The 20,643-nt window shown below is 40.0% G+C and overlaps 1 protein-coding gene across 5 annotated transcripts; it reads left to right on the top strand.

The window, feature by feature from the left end:
* The first annotated feature begins 5,286 nt into the window (after nucleotides 1-5,286).
* On the top strand, nucleotides 5,287-20,534 carry STK17B (serine/threonine kinase 17b). 5 transcript variants are annotated; one of them, XM_033065446.2, is made up of 8 exons: nucleotides 5,287-5,365; nucleotides 7,392-7,550; nucleotides 11,116-11,328; nucleotides 12,961-13,105; nucleotides 13,358-13,484; nucleotides 14,332-14,380; nucleotides 15,720-15,899; nucleotides 17,720-20,534. In XM_033065446.2, exons 2-8 carry the CDS (start codon nucleotides 7,429-7,431, stop codon nucleotides 18,000-18,002), a joined length of 1,119 nt encoding a protein of 372 aa, XP_032921337.1. In that variant the 5' UTR covers nucleotides 5,287-5,365; nucleotides 7,392-7,428; the 3' UTR covers nucleotides 18,003-20,534. The 5 variants fall into 5 exon arrangements, with proteins under 5 accessions (XP_032921337.1, XP_032921336.1, XP_032921334.1 ...); XM_033065445.2 differs by having other exon boundaries at nucleotides 5,288-5,365; nucleotides 7,395-7,550; XM_033065443.2 differs by having other exon boundaries at nucleotides 5,295-5,372; nucleotides 7,395-7,550.
* The last annotated feature ends 109 nt before the right edge of the window (nucleotides 20,535-20,643 follow it).

The following is a 20,643-nucleotide window of genomic DNA, read 5'->3' as shown; positions in this document are numbered from 1 at the left end:
CTAAGTACACAATCAGAAAATTTACTTCTATGTGGTTCATCTTTTTTGTTTTGTTTTATTGGGACTGGTTTTTTTTAAATTTTTTAAAATTTTATTTGGGCTATTTTCAGAAAAATTAAGGCTTCTAAATAAAATAAGGGTGGTATCTGGAAGCCCTCTTTTGTTTGTACAAGTACTGTTTATTACTGTCTGCATTTGGCAAGGGATGTAACTTCTGATAAGAGGTTAAATCATCACAACCAATGGTGACTTTCCTTTCCAATGTGATCGGCCAAAAATGTTTAGATGTGTCAAAATGTAGATTTTTAAGTCTTTTTTTAAAGACACTTGATGTTTGCATTATGGTTGTGCGTTTCCACAAAGACAAGGATCGATGTGGCATTCCCAAAGCTTACTTGGGGTAATTAGAATATTCTCAGTGACCTAGGTAGCTTTAGCCAAGCTGATGCAAGTCTTGATTCCATTCACACTCTAATGACATTATCCAAACAAATACAGTGTAAGAGAGTGGGAGGGTTTCATTATGGGTTTCTGTACCTAAAAGTTGACCTGTTTTTTTTACCTAAAAGACAAGATTATTGAATGAATCAAAAGAAGAATTCCTTGTGAGTTTTCTTCTTCAGCATGGTTACTGAGATGGTAGGAGTTTTATATAAACTTGAAGTCCTAAATGAGAAGACAACTCCCATGTTGAACCATACTGGTTCAATAGTTCCATACAGCAGGACATTTTTCTGCAATGAGTCTGCAACACTCAGGAGACTGCTGTTTATTATCAGCATTGCAGGGGGGAGGAGAATTATGATAATATTAACTACATAAATCACACTTGGAGGATGCTTTTTCTTTGCACGCTGTTTTTCCTGGGAATGACATAGCCTTGAGGGCATCCATGAATTCTGATCAGCAAGGCTGCTTTTTGAATAATTGACTGAACATTTGTACTTGTAAGGGCTGGTACAGTATGGAAAGGGAGATCTTTAGAGGAAAAGAAGGTAGTGAGGGCTGTGGTGTGGAATACTGCTACCCCCAAGTCAGTCGATGTTCCTGGCCTTGCTAGGTTACAGTTTGGGTTATTCAACATGTTTGAAAGTGTGTAGAGTTTTACAAGTTTTTGTAGTGGGGATGCAGGCATCCAGAATCTAACAGGATTATAGGTGCATCTTCCTCATTTTTGACAATTACTTGATATAATTTTATACCAAGTTCTTTGTTTTTAAAGAATTTCAGGCACTGAGAATATGGAGTGCATATTTATTTCTAAGCTTTAAGTAGAACACGGTGTATTTTTTAATCCTTTCCATACTTTTCAGTTAAGTGTTCACAAGACTGTATATCAAATACAATTCCAAGTTTTTCTATCTTTCTACAAGCCAGTTTAAGTTTCATCTGAATTTGGTACATGACTTTCACAGAACACTAAATGGGGAATACATGCTTCAAGCATTAAGATGGTTTCCCTCCTTTTCCCCATTTACATTGCATTACATTTCGTGATTTTTTTTCTTTGAGGCAGAGAGAACAGATAGAAGATGTGTTGAGTGTGTTACAGGGGCACACAATGTGTGTCATTGTGCCTGGCTTCAAGGAATGTACTATAATGTTTGACTGCTCACAGATTTACATAATTTGAATACAGGACTGTTGTGTTGTATTCCCTGTTACTCAAAAACATTTGGGGAAAAGAATTTTCTGTGTATAATTTTATTTTCATACTGATCTCTATTTTGTTTAAGACCATGTTTCATCATGAAATCACTTAATTAAAATAAATCTTCTTACAAAATCTGCTTTGTAAATCATCTCTTTTATTGTGCCTCTGAATATACTGTAACGTCCTTTTTTAAGCGAGTACCTTTAGATCATTCTGCCTTTTGCAGCATTTTAAAACCTTTAGAGAAACCCCAAGATACTCTTTCTGACATCTCCTTTGCTAAGTGATTTCTGGTGGCCTGTGGAGTCTGGCATATTACAGATCATGATTTTGGAAGTGGGGAAATTAAGGGTTCTGCAGCCATATGCAACACAATTTGAATATGAGCTACAAATGAAAAAAAAAAAAAACCCTATGACAAACAAAGCACCAGATATCACAGCCAACACACTGGAGAGGCCTGGGCTTCGTGGAAGAGCCTCTGCTTTGCAATGGAGCATCAGAGCTGGCAGCAAAATACTTCCCAGCAGTGGCTGTAACACAGGAAAGCTCTCTTTTTCACAGGGAAATACCTTCAGGGGGAAATGCATTCTTTTGTCTTTAATGAAAGTCAGTGGCCCCCACCAAATATTTCCTTCTACTTTTCTAAGAGATAATGCTGTTTAGAGTGAGAGAAACGGGTCTTTAATCAGCTCTTAGGGTTCTCTCCACCACAACACAGCCCAAGGAAGATGGTTAAATAACAACTTGTCACTTCTGTGTGTTACACAGACTGTTTGGAGAATTTGATAGTGAAGTGATACTTCCATTTTTAAAAAACTTTTTCTAGAAGGTGATTTTGCATTCTCTTGCTGCTACTGGAGATGCGGTGCAAGCTGAGTCACTGAAGGAGAGCTGCTTTGGGAAGAGCCAAGGCTTTGGGATTGGAGCCCTTTCAAAGTCTGTTGTCATTCTTGATGTCAGACTCATATTTTCATTCGGGTCACTGATAACTGATGCCACGTAGTGCACAATCACTCAGTTTGCCTCACTGTAAACACTGGAGTTGGGCTGGAGCTCGTGCTGGGTGACACAGGCAGCTGTGGGAAGCAGTGCCTGGGTGGAATGCAGAGATCTCCCACTGCACTGAGGATTGCCCTGTGTGAGAAGGTGGTGAAGAGATTTTAGCTTGGGAGGAATCAGATTTTTTTAAATTACCTATATTAAATAAAAACGAGTTGGACAAGGCACAGATGCTTTGAGCTTCCAGCTGTGCAGCTCTTGATGTTGTGTGCTTGTCTCCACCTCAGTGACACGGTTCCCTGATCAGAAGAGTAGGCTGCCACTTCTTCACTCCAAACATCAACCCGTGACAGTCCTGACCTGAAATCAGCATTCCTTGAGGGAGCTGGGCTTTTTCCACAAAGCTGGCTCCCTAAAACACCTATGGCTCTGATCACCGGGGGCTGTGCATCACAGCTGTGCCAAACGGCTGTGGATCAAGTGGGAATGGTTCTTTCCTGAAAGCCTCTAAAGGCTGAAAAGCACCAGCTTTGTAATCGGTCCATAATCAAGGTAAGCCAAAGAAGTAAATAAGAACGGGAGTTATGAAGCTAACACCTTTAATTGCTATTTTTTAATTATCCCAAAGACCAGGTGTATGCATTAGGAATAATAATAGTTCATGATCCTGTACTGTGGTGACCTTCAGCCTGCCCATTCCCCCTTCTCCACCCTTTGTTTGTACTTCTCAGTTGTGGTGTATCTAAGTAAAATTCCAAAGTCCTCAGGGTGGAGTCCTGTCAATTATAGCTTCTCTAAGTGCCATTCATGTTTCCATGGCATTATAGAAACAGATAACCAAGAACACAATAACATACATGTTGTGAAGCATTTTTGGTATTGACTTGGTTTTCAAAACTTAAAGGGAGAGTAGAGCAAATCCTGAAGAGCATCAGTAAAGACAAAAAAGCAGCCAAGGAGACAAACATAAGCACTGTCATTTACTTCTTGGCACCACGTGCTATAATAACCTAAAGCAGCTTAATTGTGGGCATCATTTAAATTTACTCTGTGGCTCATTTGGTATGTTTGGAATGCTGCCTGCTTTTCATACTGCACAAAGAGCACTTCTCAACAAAAACAATCCTGTCCACATGTTGTTATTTTTATTTGACAGATGTATTTGAAACCATATTCTAATCAAGAAAGGGTATGATCTGGAACCCTGCAGAGATGGTAGAACTCTGTGGGAGAGAGTAAAAATTTTGGACTGCTTTTGTCAAAAATATCCTCAGCTCAAAGTGCTAAAAAGCCAGATGGAAGTTCAAGCAAGCAGGAGTTACACGTTTTCACTAGGTACCTCAGTGTGCCAGCTACATGGTGTGACATATTCTAGACTCTTCAAAAATACTTTCTGTCTGCTTATCTTCATTTATGTTACTTTCATCTTAATGCAAACCTTGCTGTGACAGCATGACTTAGGCACTGTAATAAACACAGCAATTACCCATTTCACTGGCAGTGCCATGGCACAAACAGAATTAACCTAGTAAGGCTAATGGTGCACTGCTGAAATTAAAAACACAACTCTAAAACTCTTACACTGCTTTACTATTACTGCCTTCATGACAAATCTATTATAAAACGGACGTTTGCAAATTTCTAGCTCGTTGGATTGCTTCAGAGGAAATCAATTTGACAAACAAATTGCAACTATTTTAGAACTCTTTCTAACTTCAGCTTTTTTCTGAACCATGCTTTAGGCTATTTTGAGTCCTCGGAAAGAGTCTTTGAAACCACAGATTAGAGCTGTTTTATGGTTTTTGTTTTTCTTTTCTTTTTTGGGGGGGCCGGGGTGTTGTTGGGGGATTTTTTTTGTTGTTTTGTTTTGCTTTTGGTGGGCTTCTCACGAGGCTGTGAAGACCCCGTTTCCACTTGCACGCATGACTAAGAGGCTGTCAAACGTGCTCCGTGCGAGCCGCGCACTTGCACAGCAGTACTGCCGGCGCTGTTCCGGCAGCTGGCGGTGAGAACTGCTTTATCGCTCGCTTTTCAGCTGCACTCGGCCGGTGCTGCGGTCGCTGAGCTTCGCGGCTGCGTCACTGGCTCAGCGGCCTCTGGCCCCGCGGCCGCGGCTGCGGCTCCGTCCCGCACCAGGACCGGACGGGGCTCGTGTCCCCAGCTCCCCATCCCAGGGGGATGCACGGCACAGCGTCCTGCCGGGACTGCCCGCGCACCTGCCCCGCTGCCTCCGCCCTTCCCCGCTGCTCCAGCGCTCGGGGATGCGGCGGACACACCGAGGAGCCTTCTCTGCGGGGTTTGGCTGGCACACAGCCCCGGGACCGGGACGTGCCATCGGTGCCTTGTGGCCCGCAGCGCCCCGAGCCCCGGCACCCCCCGCTCCCTCACGGCCGGGCCCGGCAGCACCGAGGCCCGGCACCCCCCGCTCCCTCACGGCCGGACCCAATAGCACCGGCGGCACCTGCCGCTGAGGGCCGGGTAGGCGGCAGGGGGCGCTGCCCGCGCGGAGGGCGCTCCCGCCAATCGCCGGGCCGCTGGGCGCCGCGCCTGGGCGCGGATTGGCTGCCCTGCCGTGTGGGCGGAGCCTGGCGCTCGCGCCGCTGGGGCAGCCGCTCCCACCGGGTTGCGCCTTTCAAACGGCGAGAGGCGGCGAGGGAGCGGTAGGGGCGCCGTGAGGGAGCGGGAGGAGCGGCGCCGTGAGGGACGGCGGGCGGCGGTGAGTGTGCCCGGCCAGGGGGAGCGTGTCTGGCCGGGGGTTGCTGTGGTATGCTGCTGCCTGGGCGCGGTGTAAGCCCCGCGCTGCCTCCCCGCCCCTGCTGGGTCGTGCCGGGTCGCGCCGGCGGCAGCGCGGGGGTGTCTGTGAGGGGAGTCGGGGCTGTCCCGCTGCCGCCCTCCGTGGTCCTTGCCTGCCAAACATCTTCTCGGCCCGGACCAGGGACTTGACGTCTTTAGAAAGGGTTAAAGGAGCTGACTTTTATCCCCAGTTAAACTTTCCTAGTTTTGTGTAAAGGAGCTGACTTTTATCCCCAGTTAAACTTTCCTAGTTTTGTGGGAAGCCTTTTTTCCCTCATGGCTAGTTGAATCTCATTCTCCTGAGTAGATTAAGTGCCTGTCTGCGGGTTTCTGCCTGCTATGGATATGTGTTCTTCTCTATTCTTGATGATTCTGAGGTAAAAAAGGAGATGTGGTGTTTTACCAGAGGAACAATGTCAAGGTAACGTGAGGCAGAAGTTCTGTGTAAATGATGATGTAAAATGAAAGCTTACGTAATAAGCTCGATAATGTAATAAACTTAATCAGTGAGGCCAGTTATCGAACACAAATGGTGTTCCACTGAAGTACAGCAGGAAGAAGTTACAGTTTAGGAGTTAAAGTTACCGAGTGAACACAGCCCTAAGGAGAGCCACGTAAAATTTCAGACATCAAAATCGTCCTCTTAAATGGTAAACTGTCATATAATTGCGGGAGAAGGAATGCTTGCTGGTTACAGAGTGAGTCAAAGACTTCTGTACTATACTGTGTTGTGACCTTTTCATAATTTCTTAAAGAAGCTATTTCCTGCATATCAGATGATACTTAGAAGATATTTTTAAACTGTGCAGTTTGGGCTTCTTTTCTGCTAAATCATGTACAGTGGTTTGAATCCAAAATAGTTGTAGTATGAATATCCATATTCCATCCCACATGGGAATGTGAGCAATGCCGGATGGGTGCTGGCTTGCATTTGGATCATAACTAGTTCGAGTGCTCCCCCAGAAGTGTCTGACAGTGCATTTCTCATTTAAACTGCAAGTGGATTTTTGTAAGTTTGCTAACTGTCTCTGAATTGTAATTTGCTTTATTTTTTTTGGTTTCTTTCACTAAGATAAACCTGCTCTTTAACTTAAAGAAGCCATCAATTAATACTTCTGGTATCCTTCAGTAACCTTCTTCTGCCTTGCTTTTGCATTTCACCTGAAGAGATGCTTCAGGCCTATAAATGTGAATACCAAACCCCCAGTATTTTTATTTGGTTTGGTTTTATTTTCTTTTTCACTCTAGTAGAAATGATGTGGGTGGGTGAATCTTCATAATGTGCTGTTCTACTGGTTTATTAAGGTAATTTAATCAGGATTACTACATCATTTGATTCTAAATGATCTGAACTTGCAAAGAGGACCTTGTCCATTCATGCTTCTCTCTGACAATTAACTCAGCCTTTAAAAGGGAACTTAGAGGAGCTGTGAGTGAGCCTAATAACAACTGTGAATATTCCCACTGGCAGAAGAACCCCACTGTACCTATTCCTCCTGCATTGCAGTTAACAAACATGAAGGAGTTTTGGTAAATTCCCCCAGGAACAAGTATCTGTTAAAGTGTAAACTTAAAGGAAGTGTGGAACTTGCCCAGAATCCAGAGAAGAGTTTCAGAATGATTAAAAAAAGTACATCTCATTAATAGTTAAGTAGCTATTAGCATTTTTATTAGAACTAAAGCTTATCCCTAGTATCTTATGAATATGCTCCAAGGAGAAAAACCCCCAACTTATCTCAAGTGTTTACATTATTAAATTAGCATGTCTTGATTAGTATTCCTTTCAGGTTTTATTTTTACAGTGAATAAATGTGTGGTTTTCAGGCTGCTGCTGAACAAAGTTCTGGCTAGTCTAGTTTTATAGCCCTAAACAGACAGTATTGGTATAATTTTCTGTGCTGTGACTATGGAATTTCCAAAACTCTTAATTGTTTTGCTTCAGCAGGTGACTGGTAGAAGAGCAAGACCTGCTCTTGACAATGTCAAGGAGAAAGCTGGAGAATAAAAGCCTTTCTGGCTTGTTGGCCACATCTCTGCACACACCAATCAAGACAGATAACTTCCACAATTTTTATATGCTTGAATCAAAAGAGCTGGGAAGGTAAGATTATTCCTATTTATTTTATTTCAGCAAGAGGAATTTCTGCTGCGAGAAAATTCTCTGTACAACCAAGCCAATTGTTATGGTAGTGGATGGAGAATGAAGTATGCCCCTCTCCTTCCCTGTCCCCTTCTTTGCATCACAGTGAGTTCTTTAGGGACCAGGAGAAGGGACAGTGAGGTGTAAGTTGCCATCCTTCACCATGTCAGAGAGATCTGCAGGGTTTTTGTAGGCATGTGCGTTTGGGATTATCTTCCTTTCCCTGCCTAGTCCACATAGATTCCAGCTGCATGGCCTAAACAGGAGATGACATGGGGTGGTACTGTAATACAGAGAACGAGGAATTTGAGTTGGTTGTCCCAGGTGTCTGGGTGAGTTTTCTGAAGTCCAGGAAACAAAGACCTTTTCTCTCCCCAGCCTCAAGCAGTTAGACTGAGTTTTAAACAAGCTGCTGTTTCAGAGCACTTTTGCAGCTTGCTTGTTTTGCTCGTTTGCAACAGTAAAATAGGAAGTGAAATAACAAAGCACCCAAACCTTGGTATTTATGATACTGTTTCAGACATACAAGTGGTGAAATTGCTGGGTTAATTCATACCCTGACAATACTCAGTGAATTGGGTGCAAAGCCATGCAGTGATGGTGTTTCCAAGCTCCTGAACAGAAATGTCAGTCTCACAGCTGTGCCTTGCTCTGCTCCATAAGGATCCTTTGCACCTGCAGCTCGTTTTGTCAGCTGAGATGCTCTTCTGCATGTGGTTTGAGAGCTCTTCAGCCTTCGCTGTTCTCTTGGGATTTTTTCTATTTTTCTAGCATGTGCTTTATCTGGTACACTTTTATAGGAGTGCATGTTGCAGCTCGTAACTTTTTTCTTTTCTTAACTTTTGTCAGCTCTGCTTTTGAATTCTAAGCTCTACAGAAGCAGTTAATATGCAGCACCCTCTAGAACTCAGGTATTGTTCCAACGCTGGATTTTCAGACTCTGCATACTTGTGAGATGATGTCTAAAGCAAACAAAAGTGTAATTTTGTGTAAATTCCAGAAGAGAGTTTTTAATTTTTTCTGTGCATGCAAAACCAAGCATAACAAAATAAGTGCCAAAATGCAAGGAAAAAGGACTCTGCTTTACAAACATATTTGTGATTTCTCCTGGCCTAACAACATGTGTATTTTTTCATGTTTTTAAGTGTATAATGCTTTTTAAATTCTCTCAAATGCATCTTTTCTTTGTAGCCTCTCTAAAGGTTTCAATATGCTTTAATTTTCACTTACAATTTTCATTTTCCTGTTGAGATTATGTAGTAAACAGTTCTCTTGTTCTCTGCTTAAGCTTCCCAAGCCCCATTTCTTTCTCCCACACCCTTATCTGTTGGGTCCTTTGGTATTTAAGACACTGACTCACGAAGCTGGCAGGTTAGGTTCTGTTTAGTGGCTTAAGTAGTTCTGTCCCTGGTGTGTGTGTGGCTTGGCTTCTTTTGAAGTTAGTTAAATTTCTGTGGTTTCTGAGCTGAGATATGAAAACATCCTGAAATCAGTTTTTCTTGTAGAGCTGGGCTGTGGAGGGGTGGTTACGCAGGCAGGGAGTGGGAACTGCTCCGCTTGCGTCAGTGCAGCACTTCCGAGCTGACTTCTTTGTGTTTCTGCAGCAATTTCCACTGCTCTTAAAAGACTTTTTTGTCTCATTTCTTGCCTTAATTTTTGCCTTAATTGGCACACTACTAGTAAACAAGTGGAAATTCTTACATCTCAAATCTGGAGATATCACTGAGCCTTCAAAGTTCTTAAACCCACAGCAACCAGAAGGAAGATGTGGCAAAACTACTGGGGAAGATCTTGCTGTTCTCATGAAACTTAAACTGGTTCCCCTTTGTTGATTTTAGAGGCACTTTCATGGCTGGCAGGGTTGATTTGATGCTAAAAAGAGAATGTGAGGTGGAGGGGGGAGAATTTTCAACTTGGATGTGATGTGTTATGAAATTGAACTCAGTAACTTCAAATGCTCTGCAATACTAAGCTGGGTTAACAGTTGGGAAAGAACGTGGCTGTTTTAGCCTTGCAAATAGTTGCTGAGGTGAAGAGTGTGCATTTGTCAGACTCAGTAACTTTAGAGGTGAAAGTTTAGGGCTTTCAAAAAAGGATAGAGAAAATCTACAACTAATTGATGTTGAAATAAATGTTTAAGGTCTGTTTTGTTGAATTTATTTTAAGTTACTGCAGTAGGATTCAAAGTAATCTTTAAATATTTAATAATTAGGAACATCTGTGCAGTTATTTGCAAATGAAAATTGTTTTTTTGCATGAGGTGCTCATCCCTGTTTTGATTAAATGCTGAAATCCAGATCTTTTTCAAAAATTACTTTTTTTTTTTAAAGAAGTGTTCCTTTTAAGCACCAGAAAAAAGGCAAAGCCTGCAAGGCAATGTGGTATTTACTACTGAAGAAGCTAATTTAGTTTAAAGAACACAGCTCAGATAGTTCATTCTGAGCTGTTTCATTATGTTTGTTCTTAGTATGCTGTGGTAACAAAAAATAGAGGTGGTCAGGCTTTCTTTGAAAAGATAAATGTAGATTGTGCACTGTGTACATAGCTTGATACTGTTTTTAGAACTTTACTCAGTTTATTGCAGCCTTTCAAATTGATTTTTTTATAAAAAAGGTTTCTTGTACCATTTGCAAGCACTTTGTATGTATGCAACAAAGCATTTCTGGGAATGCAGTATTAATGACTAAAAGTTGGTTTTTTCAGGAGTTTGTAACTTGGCTTAAAAAACTGCAATTTTTTCCCTCCTAATTTTTTAAAAGATCAGCTTGGTGTTTTAACTACAATATGTGGTTTTCTTCTAAAAACATTTCTTTGCCAAAATATGTTTTTGCTTCCATACCTAAACAGTTGGCTAGGAAATAAAGCAACACACTTTGTCTAACTTTAATTGAGGAAGAGAATGCTAAATGCTGGGTGCTTTTCTATTAAGATGTTTTGAAACATTTTGCAGATACCTGGGATTTTTGTAGCAGTACTACATGGTTTGTGGAAGGAAATTCTCTTTATGACTAAATTTTTTTCACTGAAAACCTCCTGCCCCACCCATGCATTTAAATGTGCTTTATTTTCCCTGTTCATTCTCTGCATTTCACAGGGGTTTGCTTTGCTTATTATTGTCCTGTAGGTGTTGTAATGAGGTTGAGGGGTTTTTAATATCTTGCCAACCTGAACAGAGCTCTAGGACCTCATGGCCAGCCCTGCTTTAACGAGGAGGTTTTTAAAGACCTCCAGAAGTCCTTTCCAACTGAATTATTCTGTGAAGTGAGAGTGTCCCTGTAACCTGATACTGATTTAAAGTTCAGCTAGGCTGTATAAAGGGAATTTTACTGGGTCTCACCAGAGCTTCATTTGGCTTAGTACAGTGCCTGCAAGTGAATGTTCAGGAAACACTCTAAGAGCAGGCCAAGCATAGTATTTCTCAATACATTTTTTTGTTTCTAATTATTTGCTAAGTCTTCTTATTTCTAATGTTAATTTATGCACGTTTGATTTCCTGCATCTCAGTGATTTCCTGTTTATTTTGTAGAGGAAGATGTGCTGTGGTTAGAAAATGTATAGCTAAATCCACAGGCCAAGAGTATGCAGCTAAATTTTTGAAGAAAAGAAGAAGAGGTCAAGACTGCAAAGCAGAGATTCTGCATGAAATTGCTGTCCTTGAATTAATGAAATCCAATCCTCGCATAGTAAATCTCCATGAAGTCTATGAAACAGCAAATGAAATCATCTTAGTGTTGGAGTAGTAAGTATGCCTTCATCACATGTTCCATGTGTAGGAAAAAACCTTTCAATCTATTCATTTTTTGCATGAGTTGCCTCAATGCCCAGAGGGATTGCAACAGTACCCTGTATATGTTATGCTAATCTTTCATTATAATATGCTTTGTATTTTTTTCCTTTAAGGAGGTTTCAGGCAAGCTGACTGGAAATCATGTTCTTGGAATACCATAAAAGGTCCTGAGTGCTTTGATGCAACTTAAATCACCAAAAAACAGTCACTGATACCAAGTACACAGATTTCAAAGAGGTTGAGCACACCCATGCCTCTAAACTTCAAATTAGCACCTGACGTTTTTTGGTGACTGAAGACTTACAGTTACTTTCTTTGTTTTGAGCGCCTCAATTTAGTGGTTTTGTTGTTTAAAACTGACTTTTGGAGCAGTTTCTTTAAAAAAATCCCATATTTTTTACACATGTCCCCAAAGCTTTTTATTAGCTCTGAAAAATAAGTTTAATTTGGGAATTGAATTTGCATTATGTATCATATTTATTGTATGTGTAAATTTTTGTGTGGACTGTAAGGAACAAAAATAGAGCCTGTGAAATAAATTTTTTCTGAACTTTAAGTTTCATGTACAAAGTATTTGAAGTGCTGTTGATGGTGGTCTCTATACACCATGATATATTCGTTGGAAAATTTGAAGGAATTTAACTAGATTTTATCTTAAAAAACTTTTTTCCCCCTGGAACTAGATGAGCCCTAACATACTGTTAGTTGTTCTAAGGCGTTTTATGCAAATGCTTTTCTGCAAGAGCTTTCAGCTCTTTACCCATCTCAATGTCCACCCAACCAGACCATAATGTAACTTGAATTCAGGAATACTGTGGGAGCCAGTGCTGAAAACCTTGTGAGTTGAAATTCATGGCATCCTCTGCCCTTCCCCTCATGTCCATGTTGCCATAACTGACATTACTAACTGGCATTACTGACACCTCACGTAACCTCAGCAGGTTTGTGGCTGTGTTCATTCGTTTTCTCCGTTAGCTGACTTTTTAATGGACTCTCATTTTGTTAGCAATGCAGTTTAGGCTCAGTGATCTGTTTTGAGGAAGCCCTTCATCCCTGAGAGACTAGACACTCAGAGCAGGCTGAGTAATGATCTCAAACCCAGCCTGAAAGGAGACAGCTGACACTGCAGCCAAGTGTAGGAATAACTCATAAACCACAGGAACACAGATATTTCCATGTAGCTTTACACTGCTCTGAATTATTTATGAACTGGTCTCATGGAAGAAGTTTAGATTTGACTTGAAAAGAAAGGCTTCTTTGATTAGGGACTGATGATAGAACTCAACTTCTGGAAGGCATCTTCTTGCTTGAGGGGACCAGAGCATTATGAGGTTACCAGTCAAAGTATTTTCTGCTGTCTCAAATGCTGTTTCAGGCTATAAGGAAAAAAAAGCATCATCAGATTTTTCTCCCTTTTCTAAGTATTTATAGAAAGTGTTTTAGCATAAATGTGTAAAAAAAAATTCCCAGCCTCTCTGATATTACAGATCTCTGTTAGATAAATATGTGCTATTGAAAACATTTTTCCTCACTTAAGTTTCAAAATTTAAACTTAATACATAGGTGTTCTTGAATGTGTTTCAGTGCTGCTGGAGGAGAAATATTTGACTTGTGTGTCCCAGATCTGGATGACAGAATTGGTGAAAGGGATATTGTAAGGCTTATAAGGCAAATACTTGAAGGACTTTGCTGCTTGCATGAAAACAATATTGTTCATCTTGATTTAAAGGTGAGGCTGCAACAGGCTCTGTTTTAGCACTTCAATTTATTATGTTCATCAAAGTAATTTGTTAAATACTTAAAGATGCAAAGAAAAAGGAGATTAAGTGATATTAAAATGAGATTAAAAGGATAGAGATTAAATATTTTTAAATAGCATTTAGCAATAAGTATTGCTTAATAGAAGCTGATGTGTCATTTAGTACATTGGGCTTTTTTTCAGATTGTATTTTAATTAGGAATGCCATCTTTTCTATTCTAGCCTCAAAATATTTTGCTGAGCAGCGTCAATCCTCTTGGTGATGTAAAAATTGTAGATTTTGGGATGTCCCGGAAGCTTGAGAATTCCAGTGACCTGCGGCACATCATGGGAACAACAGAGTATCTCGGTATGGAGGGGTTACTTCATAACATCTCATGGGCTTTTGAGAAAACAGGAGCAGTTCATGTAGCACACTTAGCAATTTACATTTACATTTACAAAAATGTCACAGGACAAGGCAGCATGTTTTGAGCTGCTCTTTTTTTAATGTTTGCACCAAAAAATCCGGAATGGTATCACGTGCACCTCTCAATTTTATACTGTAGTATTTGCTGTGATACAGGCTGTTAAATTGTCCCGATTAGAACATACAACATTAGTATGCACAAAGGAATGTTCTTAGAATTAATGTAACATCTTTAATGTTATTCAATATGATGATTTAATGAGATTAAAATACTCCTTGGAAAGGGACAGATTGCAGTTAACACTTGGCTCTCTCTGAAGGACAAGTTTTCCTTTGTGATTTGCCAACACTCAATATTAAGGGCACTTCATTCTGCTACCTTGCCTATGCTAACAGCCACTGTTGCTAAAGTTGGCTTGGTCATCTTGTTTTGCAGTTTTAACATACTGAAGGCTTTATGCAGGCTCCTTAAAAACCTGTATAATTCAAAGCCTCTTTGGAGAAACATTTATGTGCATGTATGTGATTAGAACACATCTTGAAACTTGGATAAAGTTGAGGCCATGCAGTGCCACTTTGGTGTGAACTGAGTAAACATCCATGTCTAGGCAAACGGAAATAATTTTTCGCCACCCTTGTGGCTTGGAAATAATAAACCTAATTATTGAAACTGCATGTTGAGTCTCATAATGATGGTTGGCAAAGAATGTCAGAAATGTAGTGTATGATTCAAGGCCATTTGAATAAGATATTTATTAAAGCATTTTTCTTCTCCCCATCTCTTTAGCTCCAGAAATCTTGAACTATGATCCTATTACCACAGCTACAGACATGTGGTAGGTTTTTATCTTCATTTCACTGAGGTTTGGTGGGACTCCTTAACAATGTAAGGCCTGATGCATCATCTGGCTTCCAAGAATCCCCTTCTGTTGGTGGGATGGCTGAAAGAGGGAGGGAGGGATGGATGGGAGGGGAAGAAGCCCTCAGGATATAACTCGGGGCTTACAGGAGTTTATGGGTCTGTTGCACACTTAGTGGGGAATGCAGGTGGCTTCTGAGCCTGTGGAGGATAGGTGTTTGTTCTGAGGGAATAACAGCAGTGGTTGGATAACATACTTTAGGTATTAGTTACTCTATTAGCTTCCCACCCCACTCTTACGTTGTTAAATCATTTTTATAGTAGTTGTAAGAAGGATGTAAACTTCCTACTTCTTATTTTTAGAGAAATACCTGCAGAATTAATCATAAAAAATGACAGGTACCTTGAACTGACCCACAACTTTTTGTGGCTTAACTTTATGAGCTATGTTAAAGACTAGCTTTGAAATGTTTCCTTTAAAACATAAAATCTTCAGCTAATAATAAAATCTTTAACTAATATTCGCTGTTAAAAGTTGTTGATTATTCCTTTGAAATCCTTAACTCATAATAGTAGCTAAATCTGTTCAAGAATCTTTTTAAATCACGTATTATTTGCCTGCTTTTGTGAGGAGACATAAAAAAAACCCCTATTGATGCTCTGCTCACAATGACAAACCCAGCAGCTGTATGTTTCTGCACTGTAATGAGTACTAAATCCTGATCTGTCAGATCACAAAAGTGTTTTTATTATGCATCAAGAAACCATCTGAAGATTGATAATCGATTGCATGATCTGTGTGATGTTCATGTTCTTGGGAGACACATCTCAGCTAGAAGAGATGGTAACACAACTCAGATGTCAAATGTTCAGAGGTTGATTTAAAAGCCTTTTCTCTGTCATCCAGAACAGCAGTGAAAGATGGATTTTATTTGCATGCAGATTAGAAAGTCTGTCTTTTGCTGCTCTATCACCCAGAATTGCCATATATCCCAAGAGAGGGCTGTGTAAAAGTGGTATTTCTTTTTCCTGACAATCCCAGTAGGAAGAAAAGGATATACTGAAATTAAACTGTTTTCAAAAACTGCTTCATTGAGGTATATACACACATACCTGTGTGTGTATGTGCAGTCATGCTTGAATCACATGAAATTGAGGTGTAATATGTTTGCTGGAATTCTGAGAGTGGAATTCTGAGTGTGTCAGGAAGTTTGATCTGCAGCACATAAATATATGCAAGGTGCATGGTTTAGATTCTCTGGTAGCTTTATACATTTTGTTCTTTAGTAGGTTTATACATTGTGTTCTTATCTCAGGAACATCGGTGTCATCTCATACATGCTGCTGACACAAGAATCTCCATTTGTGGGAGCTGATGTTCAAGAAACTTACCTTAATATATCTCAAGTTAATGTGGATTATTCAGAAGAAACATTTTCATCTGTTTCACAGTCTGCAAAAGACTTCATTCAAAAACTTCTCATAAAAAATCCAGAGTAAGTAGCAAACTCCTCCAGGTAAGAATGCTAAATTTGTAGAGCACCTAGAAAAAATGAAGGTTAATTTATGTACTTAAATCACTGATAAGATCAGTTGGATATTTCACAATGCATTGGTATTTTCAACTGGATATTTCAGAGTGCAGGTTTATTTTTCCATAATGTGTGAGAAGAATCTTGGATTCAATGTCTGGCTAAAATTGTCAGATACTAGTTTTATTATTTTTATAGATAATGTTATTGCTAGTCAGGCTTGTTCTTTGAGGTTTTTTGGTTTGATTTTCTTTATATTTTCATTCAGATGACAGATTTTTAACAGATTTTATTAAAGTATATTGTAGAAAGGTCCCATTATTTTCTATAATTATTGCAGTTTGGAAAGGCAATGCAACCTCTTTGCGGCGCTTTCTTGTTTCCTGACTTACCTTTATCTTTTTACTTAAATACATCTTGTTTATACTTGGAAGTGTTTTGCCTTGTTCAGTCTTCTAAAAGTGTTCTCAATCCAAAGTGAAAACTTTTTTGTTTTAACGCACGCTCCCTTAACTCTTTGGGAGTTCAGACTCTAATGAGACCTTGCAAAGTAGCTGAACTTTGAGAAGTGAACTGGTCAGGAGTTACTGATGGCAGTGCTAGATACTGTCACTTGTGGTGAGCCAGGAATCCTTGTCATCTTCAGAGAGCCTCCAGCAGGCAGGAGTGGCCCAGCCTGGCTGAGAGAGGCTCCCGGATAGGAGGAGAGATGGGAGGTGACTCCTGGGAAGTGGCTGCTTCGAGACAATAAGGACTCCATACAGAGTCATGTCTGAAGAGTCCTTCCTGTCTTAACATCTCACATACGTGGTTTGTCAGGATCTGAAATGATTCACAAAACCCCAGTACCATGAGGGAATCTTGTCTTTCATGGTTGTGGAGCACCTAGCAAAGAAGGAATCAATGATGAAGAGTCTGCTTTGATAACTCTTAGTGTAGAGCTGTGGGATATTTGACATTCTGTCACCATTACTGCTTGCTTTCTCCTGGGCATCTCAAGAGTCTTCATTATATCCTCAATAAGCTGCCTTTTTTTTCCCCCTATTCTAACTCTTGATGACTATACCTCCTTGAATTTTAAGAGGAAAAGTCTGTTCTCAGAGAGTCAACTCTAGAAGTTACACTTTTCTGACTGAAAAATATTCCCATGTTTTGGTGGAGCTGGGGACAAGTAGTGGGCTCTATTGCCTTGGAGCCAGTTTCTGGCAAGTTCTGTGAAGTTAACAATACAAAACACAATTAAAACTTCCAAGTAGCTCTGTACTAGGTTATCCAGAGGAGCAATTTTCTAAGTCTGGTTTGTTTGGTAGGACCTACATTTTGAAAGGATTTTTTGCCAAAGGAATTGCAAGAGTAGAACACCAGAAAATGTCAGTTAATGACATCCTGTTGACTTGGCTGTCCTTGAAAGCATGATAACTGAATATTCATGAGCCTCACTATTCATGGTCTGTATAAAACATGTGACTTTAAAAGCCAAAGCAAGTGTGTCTTGATGTCTACCATGTTGAAAACATTCCATGGGACCATGTTGAAAACATTCCCAGGGACAGTGTTCCTTGTTCTGATGAAAGCTTACCCACTTTAGGGTAAGCCATCCACTAAATTCAGATGCATGTAGCCAATACTTAACTGTGTGCTGTAGCAGCTGAGGTAGGGGTGAAGACATACCAGTATTGACTCTTCAGTGTCCGTTTTGCTTAGGATTTCTAGGATCAGAGCTATTTTAGTTTTTCAGTCTTGGTGAAACTAACTTGAGCCCCTTTCCCTTTCTCCCCTGGAAGGGACAGGCCCACTGCAGCAGACTGTCTCTCCCATTTGTGGTTGCAGCAAGGGGAGCTCACGCTCCCGTGCAGCCCTGAAGAAATTTGCTGCTCCTCTGAGCTGCCAGGACACACAGCCAAGTGCTCAGAAGAGCGGAGTGTCAAACCCAGCTGCAATGGCAGCTGCAGCAACAAGGAGGACAAGGAGAACATTCCCGAGGACAGCAGCACGCTCTCCAAACGCTTCCGCTTCGACGATTCCTTGCAGTATCCCCAAGACTTCGTGACAGACTTTGTGTGCTGATGTGACACACAGACTTTCCATGAAATTAATTCAGCATCATCTGTTCCAGTGGTGAAAAAAAAAGGGTTCTGGCTTGCCAGTTCGTGCAGATCATACTGGAAATGCACTTTGATGCTTTTAAGCTGGTGCCTCCTTTTCTGTCCATTGCTGGCAGTGGATTTAACTCCTGAGGAATTGGAGTTGTTGCGCCAATAAAATGAATTATTTTTTTTAAGAAGATATAATTAAATATTTTTGCACTTTTCAAGTTCTAGTCAAAAGATGATACTAGAATGAACAAACTGAAACCTGTAAATGAGTTTAAACATAGCCTTTGCCAAACAGTGGTTGAACACACGCACGCTTTTAGGACTGTCCTTAGTAAGAAATGGGGAAGGGAAGCTAATTCCTGCTGGTTTACTGGAGTTGCTTGCTACCATTCTCACCACTTTAAATAGAGGCTAAATTTGGTATGTTTTGGGACTGTGGTACATCTGTTGGGGCCATTTGGACACCTGTTTTCCCTCTAGGATCACTAGTAGTTCTGCCTTATAGATCTGGTCCACTTGGGCATTATCATGCATGTTGTGTGTGGTTGTGCTCTGTTGGATCTCTGCAACACTTGGCATAGAAAACAGGTAAATTTCCAGTCCTTGGGCTTGTGGTTCTTGGCTTCTTACCATAAATTATATTTGAAGATGAGGTTCCTATGCTGATGTGAATATTTGAACTTGGTGGTTTGCTTTTAGAAAACCTCTGAAATGGTATAATCTACCTGTATTGATTTTTCCTTATCTTAAAAAAAACAAAAACAAAAAACAAACCCCACACAAACAAGCCCTAAAACACAAAGCCTCTAGTTAAAAGTAGTAGAAGTGAGTAAACTGAAAATAACCATTTTTACCAGTGAAACTGCAATTAATAACTTTTCTCTGTGCCCCCCTAATGTAGGAGTGCATCTTGTCAATTACTGTTGCCCTTAATTACTCAGCTTTGTGCCTGCTCTGAGAAATGGACTGCAGTGTGATAGTATTTAAAGACAAACTACCTAATAATTGTTTTAAGCCTTTAAAATTGGTTTAGTTAGTGGTATTTTTTTTAAAGTTTTGTGCCTTCCACTCGTTTCTGGCTCTAAGGTAATAATGCCTGTGTCAAGTTTTGTCTTAGAACAAATGCCAGTTGTGCCTTAACAGCCTGAAACTAATGTTCATAAAATAAGCCCTTTAATCATAACAGAGGCTGGGAGCCTTTTTGGGCAGTGAATTTATTAAAGCTCTTACAGATATTTTGAAAGTAAATTCCACTTAAAAATATTTAGGGATTTTCCACTCCTCAAAGCTTAAATTTAATTGTCTTTGAATTTGATTTGTTTTCTGTAATAAAATACCACAATCTGGTAATCTTTTTCAAGTGTGCCTGTGGATTTGTCAGTAGTTGGGCAGTTTGGAATATGATTGAGAGGTGTGAAAGGTTGTGTTTTTTCTTTCTTCACACAAGGAAAGAGCAGGTTTTCCCAAAGAGATTTCAGTATAAGGTGTCACCGTAATGCATGGGGGGATTCAGGGCTGTTGTCTTGGTTTGGGGGGATGCTCACGTTGACAGGTGGAAAGCAGACTGAGGTGTAAGGCATGTCAAACTTCTGAGCTTGTGTTTGTCAGGAGTTCTCCAAGACTTACGTAATTTCATGTGAAATGAAGTAACAGGTTTGTTGAGAAGAGACAAAGCCCTGATGGCTGGGTGTGAGTGAACCACACCAGGTCGCCTCCGTGTATTAATTCTCCTGGAGCTTTTTTCAGAGGTACTGACTGTATATATAATTACAGAATTACTTTGCAGGAAGCAGCTGTTGGATTGTGCTCAGGTACTTCATACCCTTACTATTGAAAGTCTTGGCTTTTCCCAGTTGGAGTCTTACCTGACCTTTTGATTTTTATTTTTTTAAATTTTTTTTTCCCCACCATCATGGACTCCAGTTTGAACTGGGTAAGGTAAAAACACAAATTATTTGATAGTTATGTAGAAGTTAAAATTTATTTAAGATAAAGAAGAAAATGCCAAAAAGCTGTGTAGATAAAAGTAAAACAGAATGTTTAGAAAAATTTTTATTATTTAAAATTCTGCCAAAATATTCCTGAATTGAAATTACACTATCTTTTAGCATCTGGAAAATAAAGCTATAGCATATGCCAGCACCTTATGAAAAAGCTGTTATTCCTTAAGATTTTTATCACAGTATCTGATGTTGACATTTCTTACTACTTTAGAGCTAACTTATCTTTAAATAATTGAAAATTGATTTTTACCTGAAGAATTTAGTTTTGAAGACTTTATTTGTATTTTATATATACTTAAAATGTACCTTGAATACAATTGAATGTAAATACATACATTGTAGACAACTATTCGTCTGTTTTGCTTCCTGCCATATTACTGGGACTTTCCAAGTGTGAGGGAATGCTGAGTAACATTTTCAGATGACTGAAGTCATACTTCTATGCAGTTCATGACCTTTTTATATTAAAAAAAAAATAAACTTTGCCATTTTTATCAAAACTTTGATGTTTTTGTTTATTCACAGAATCAGAGGCTGATTGAGGTTGGGAGGGACCTCTGGAAGTCATGTTGTCCAATCCCCCTGCTCCAGCTATCCCATCTAGGCCTT

Source organism: Catharus ustulatus, chromosome 7 (assembly GCF_009819885.2).
Source record: "Catharus ustulatus isolate bCatUst1 chromosome 7, bCatUst1.pri.v2, whole genome shotgun sequence".
NCBI lineage: Eukaryota > Metazoa > Chordata > Aves > Passeriformes > Turdidae > Catharus > Catharus ustulatus.
The sequence above is the reverse complement of the archived record's forward strand: the minus strand, read 5'-3'. Positions and strand labels throughout refer to the sequence as shown.

What these genes read in the sequence shown, in the direction of transcription:
- STK17B (XM_033065446.2), top strand. Translation starts at nt 7,429, where the DNA reads ATGTCAAGGAGAAAGCTGGAGAATAAAAGCCTTTCTGGCTTGTTGGCC. An exon ending in GGGAACAACAGAGTATCTCG is followed by an intron (nt 13,485 to 14,331) that starts GTATGGAGGGGT and finishes CCATCTCTTTAG; the next exon opens with CTCCAGAAATCTTGAACTAT. An exon ending in CTTCTCATAAAAAATCCAGA is followed by an intron (nt 15,900 to 17,719) that starts GTAAGTAGCAAA and finishes CTCCCCTGGAAG; the next exon opens with GGACAGGCCCACTGCAGCAG.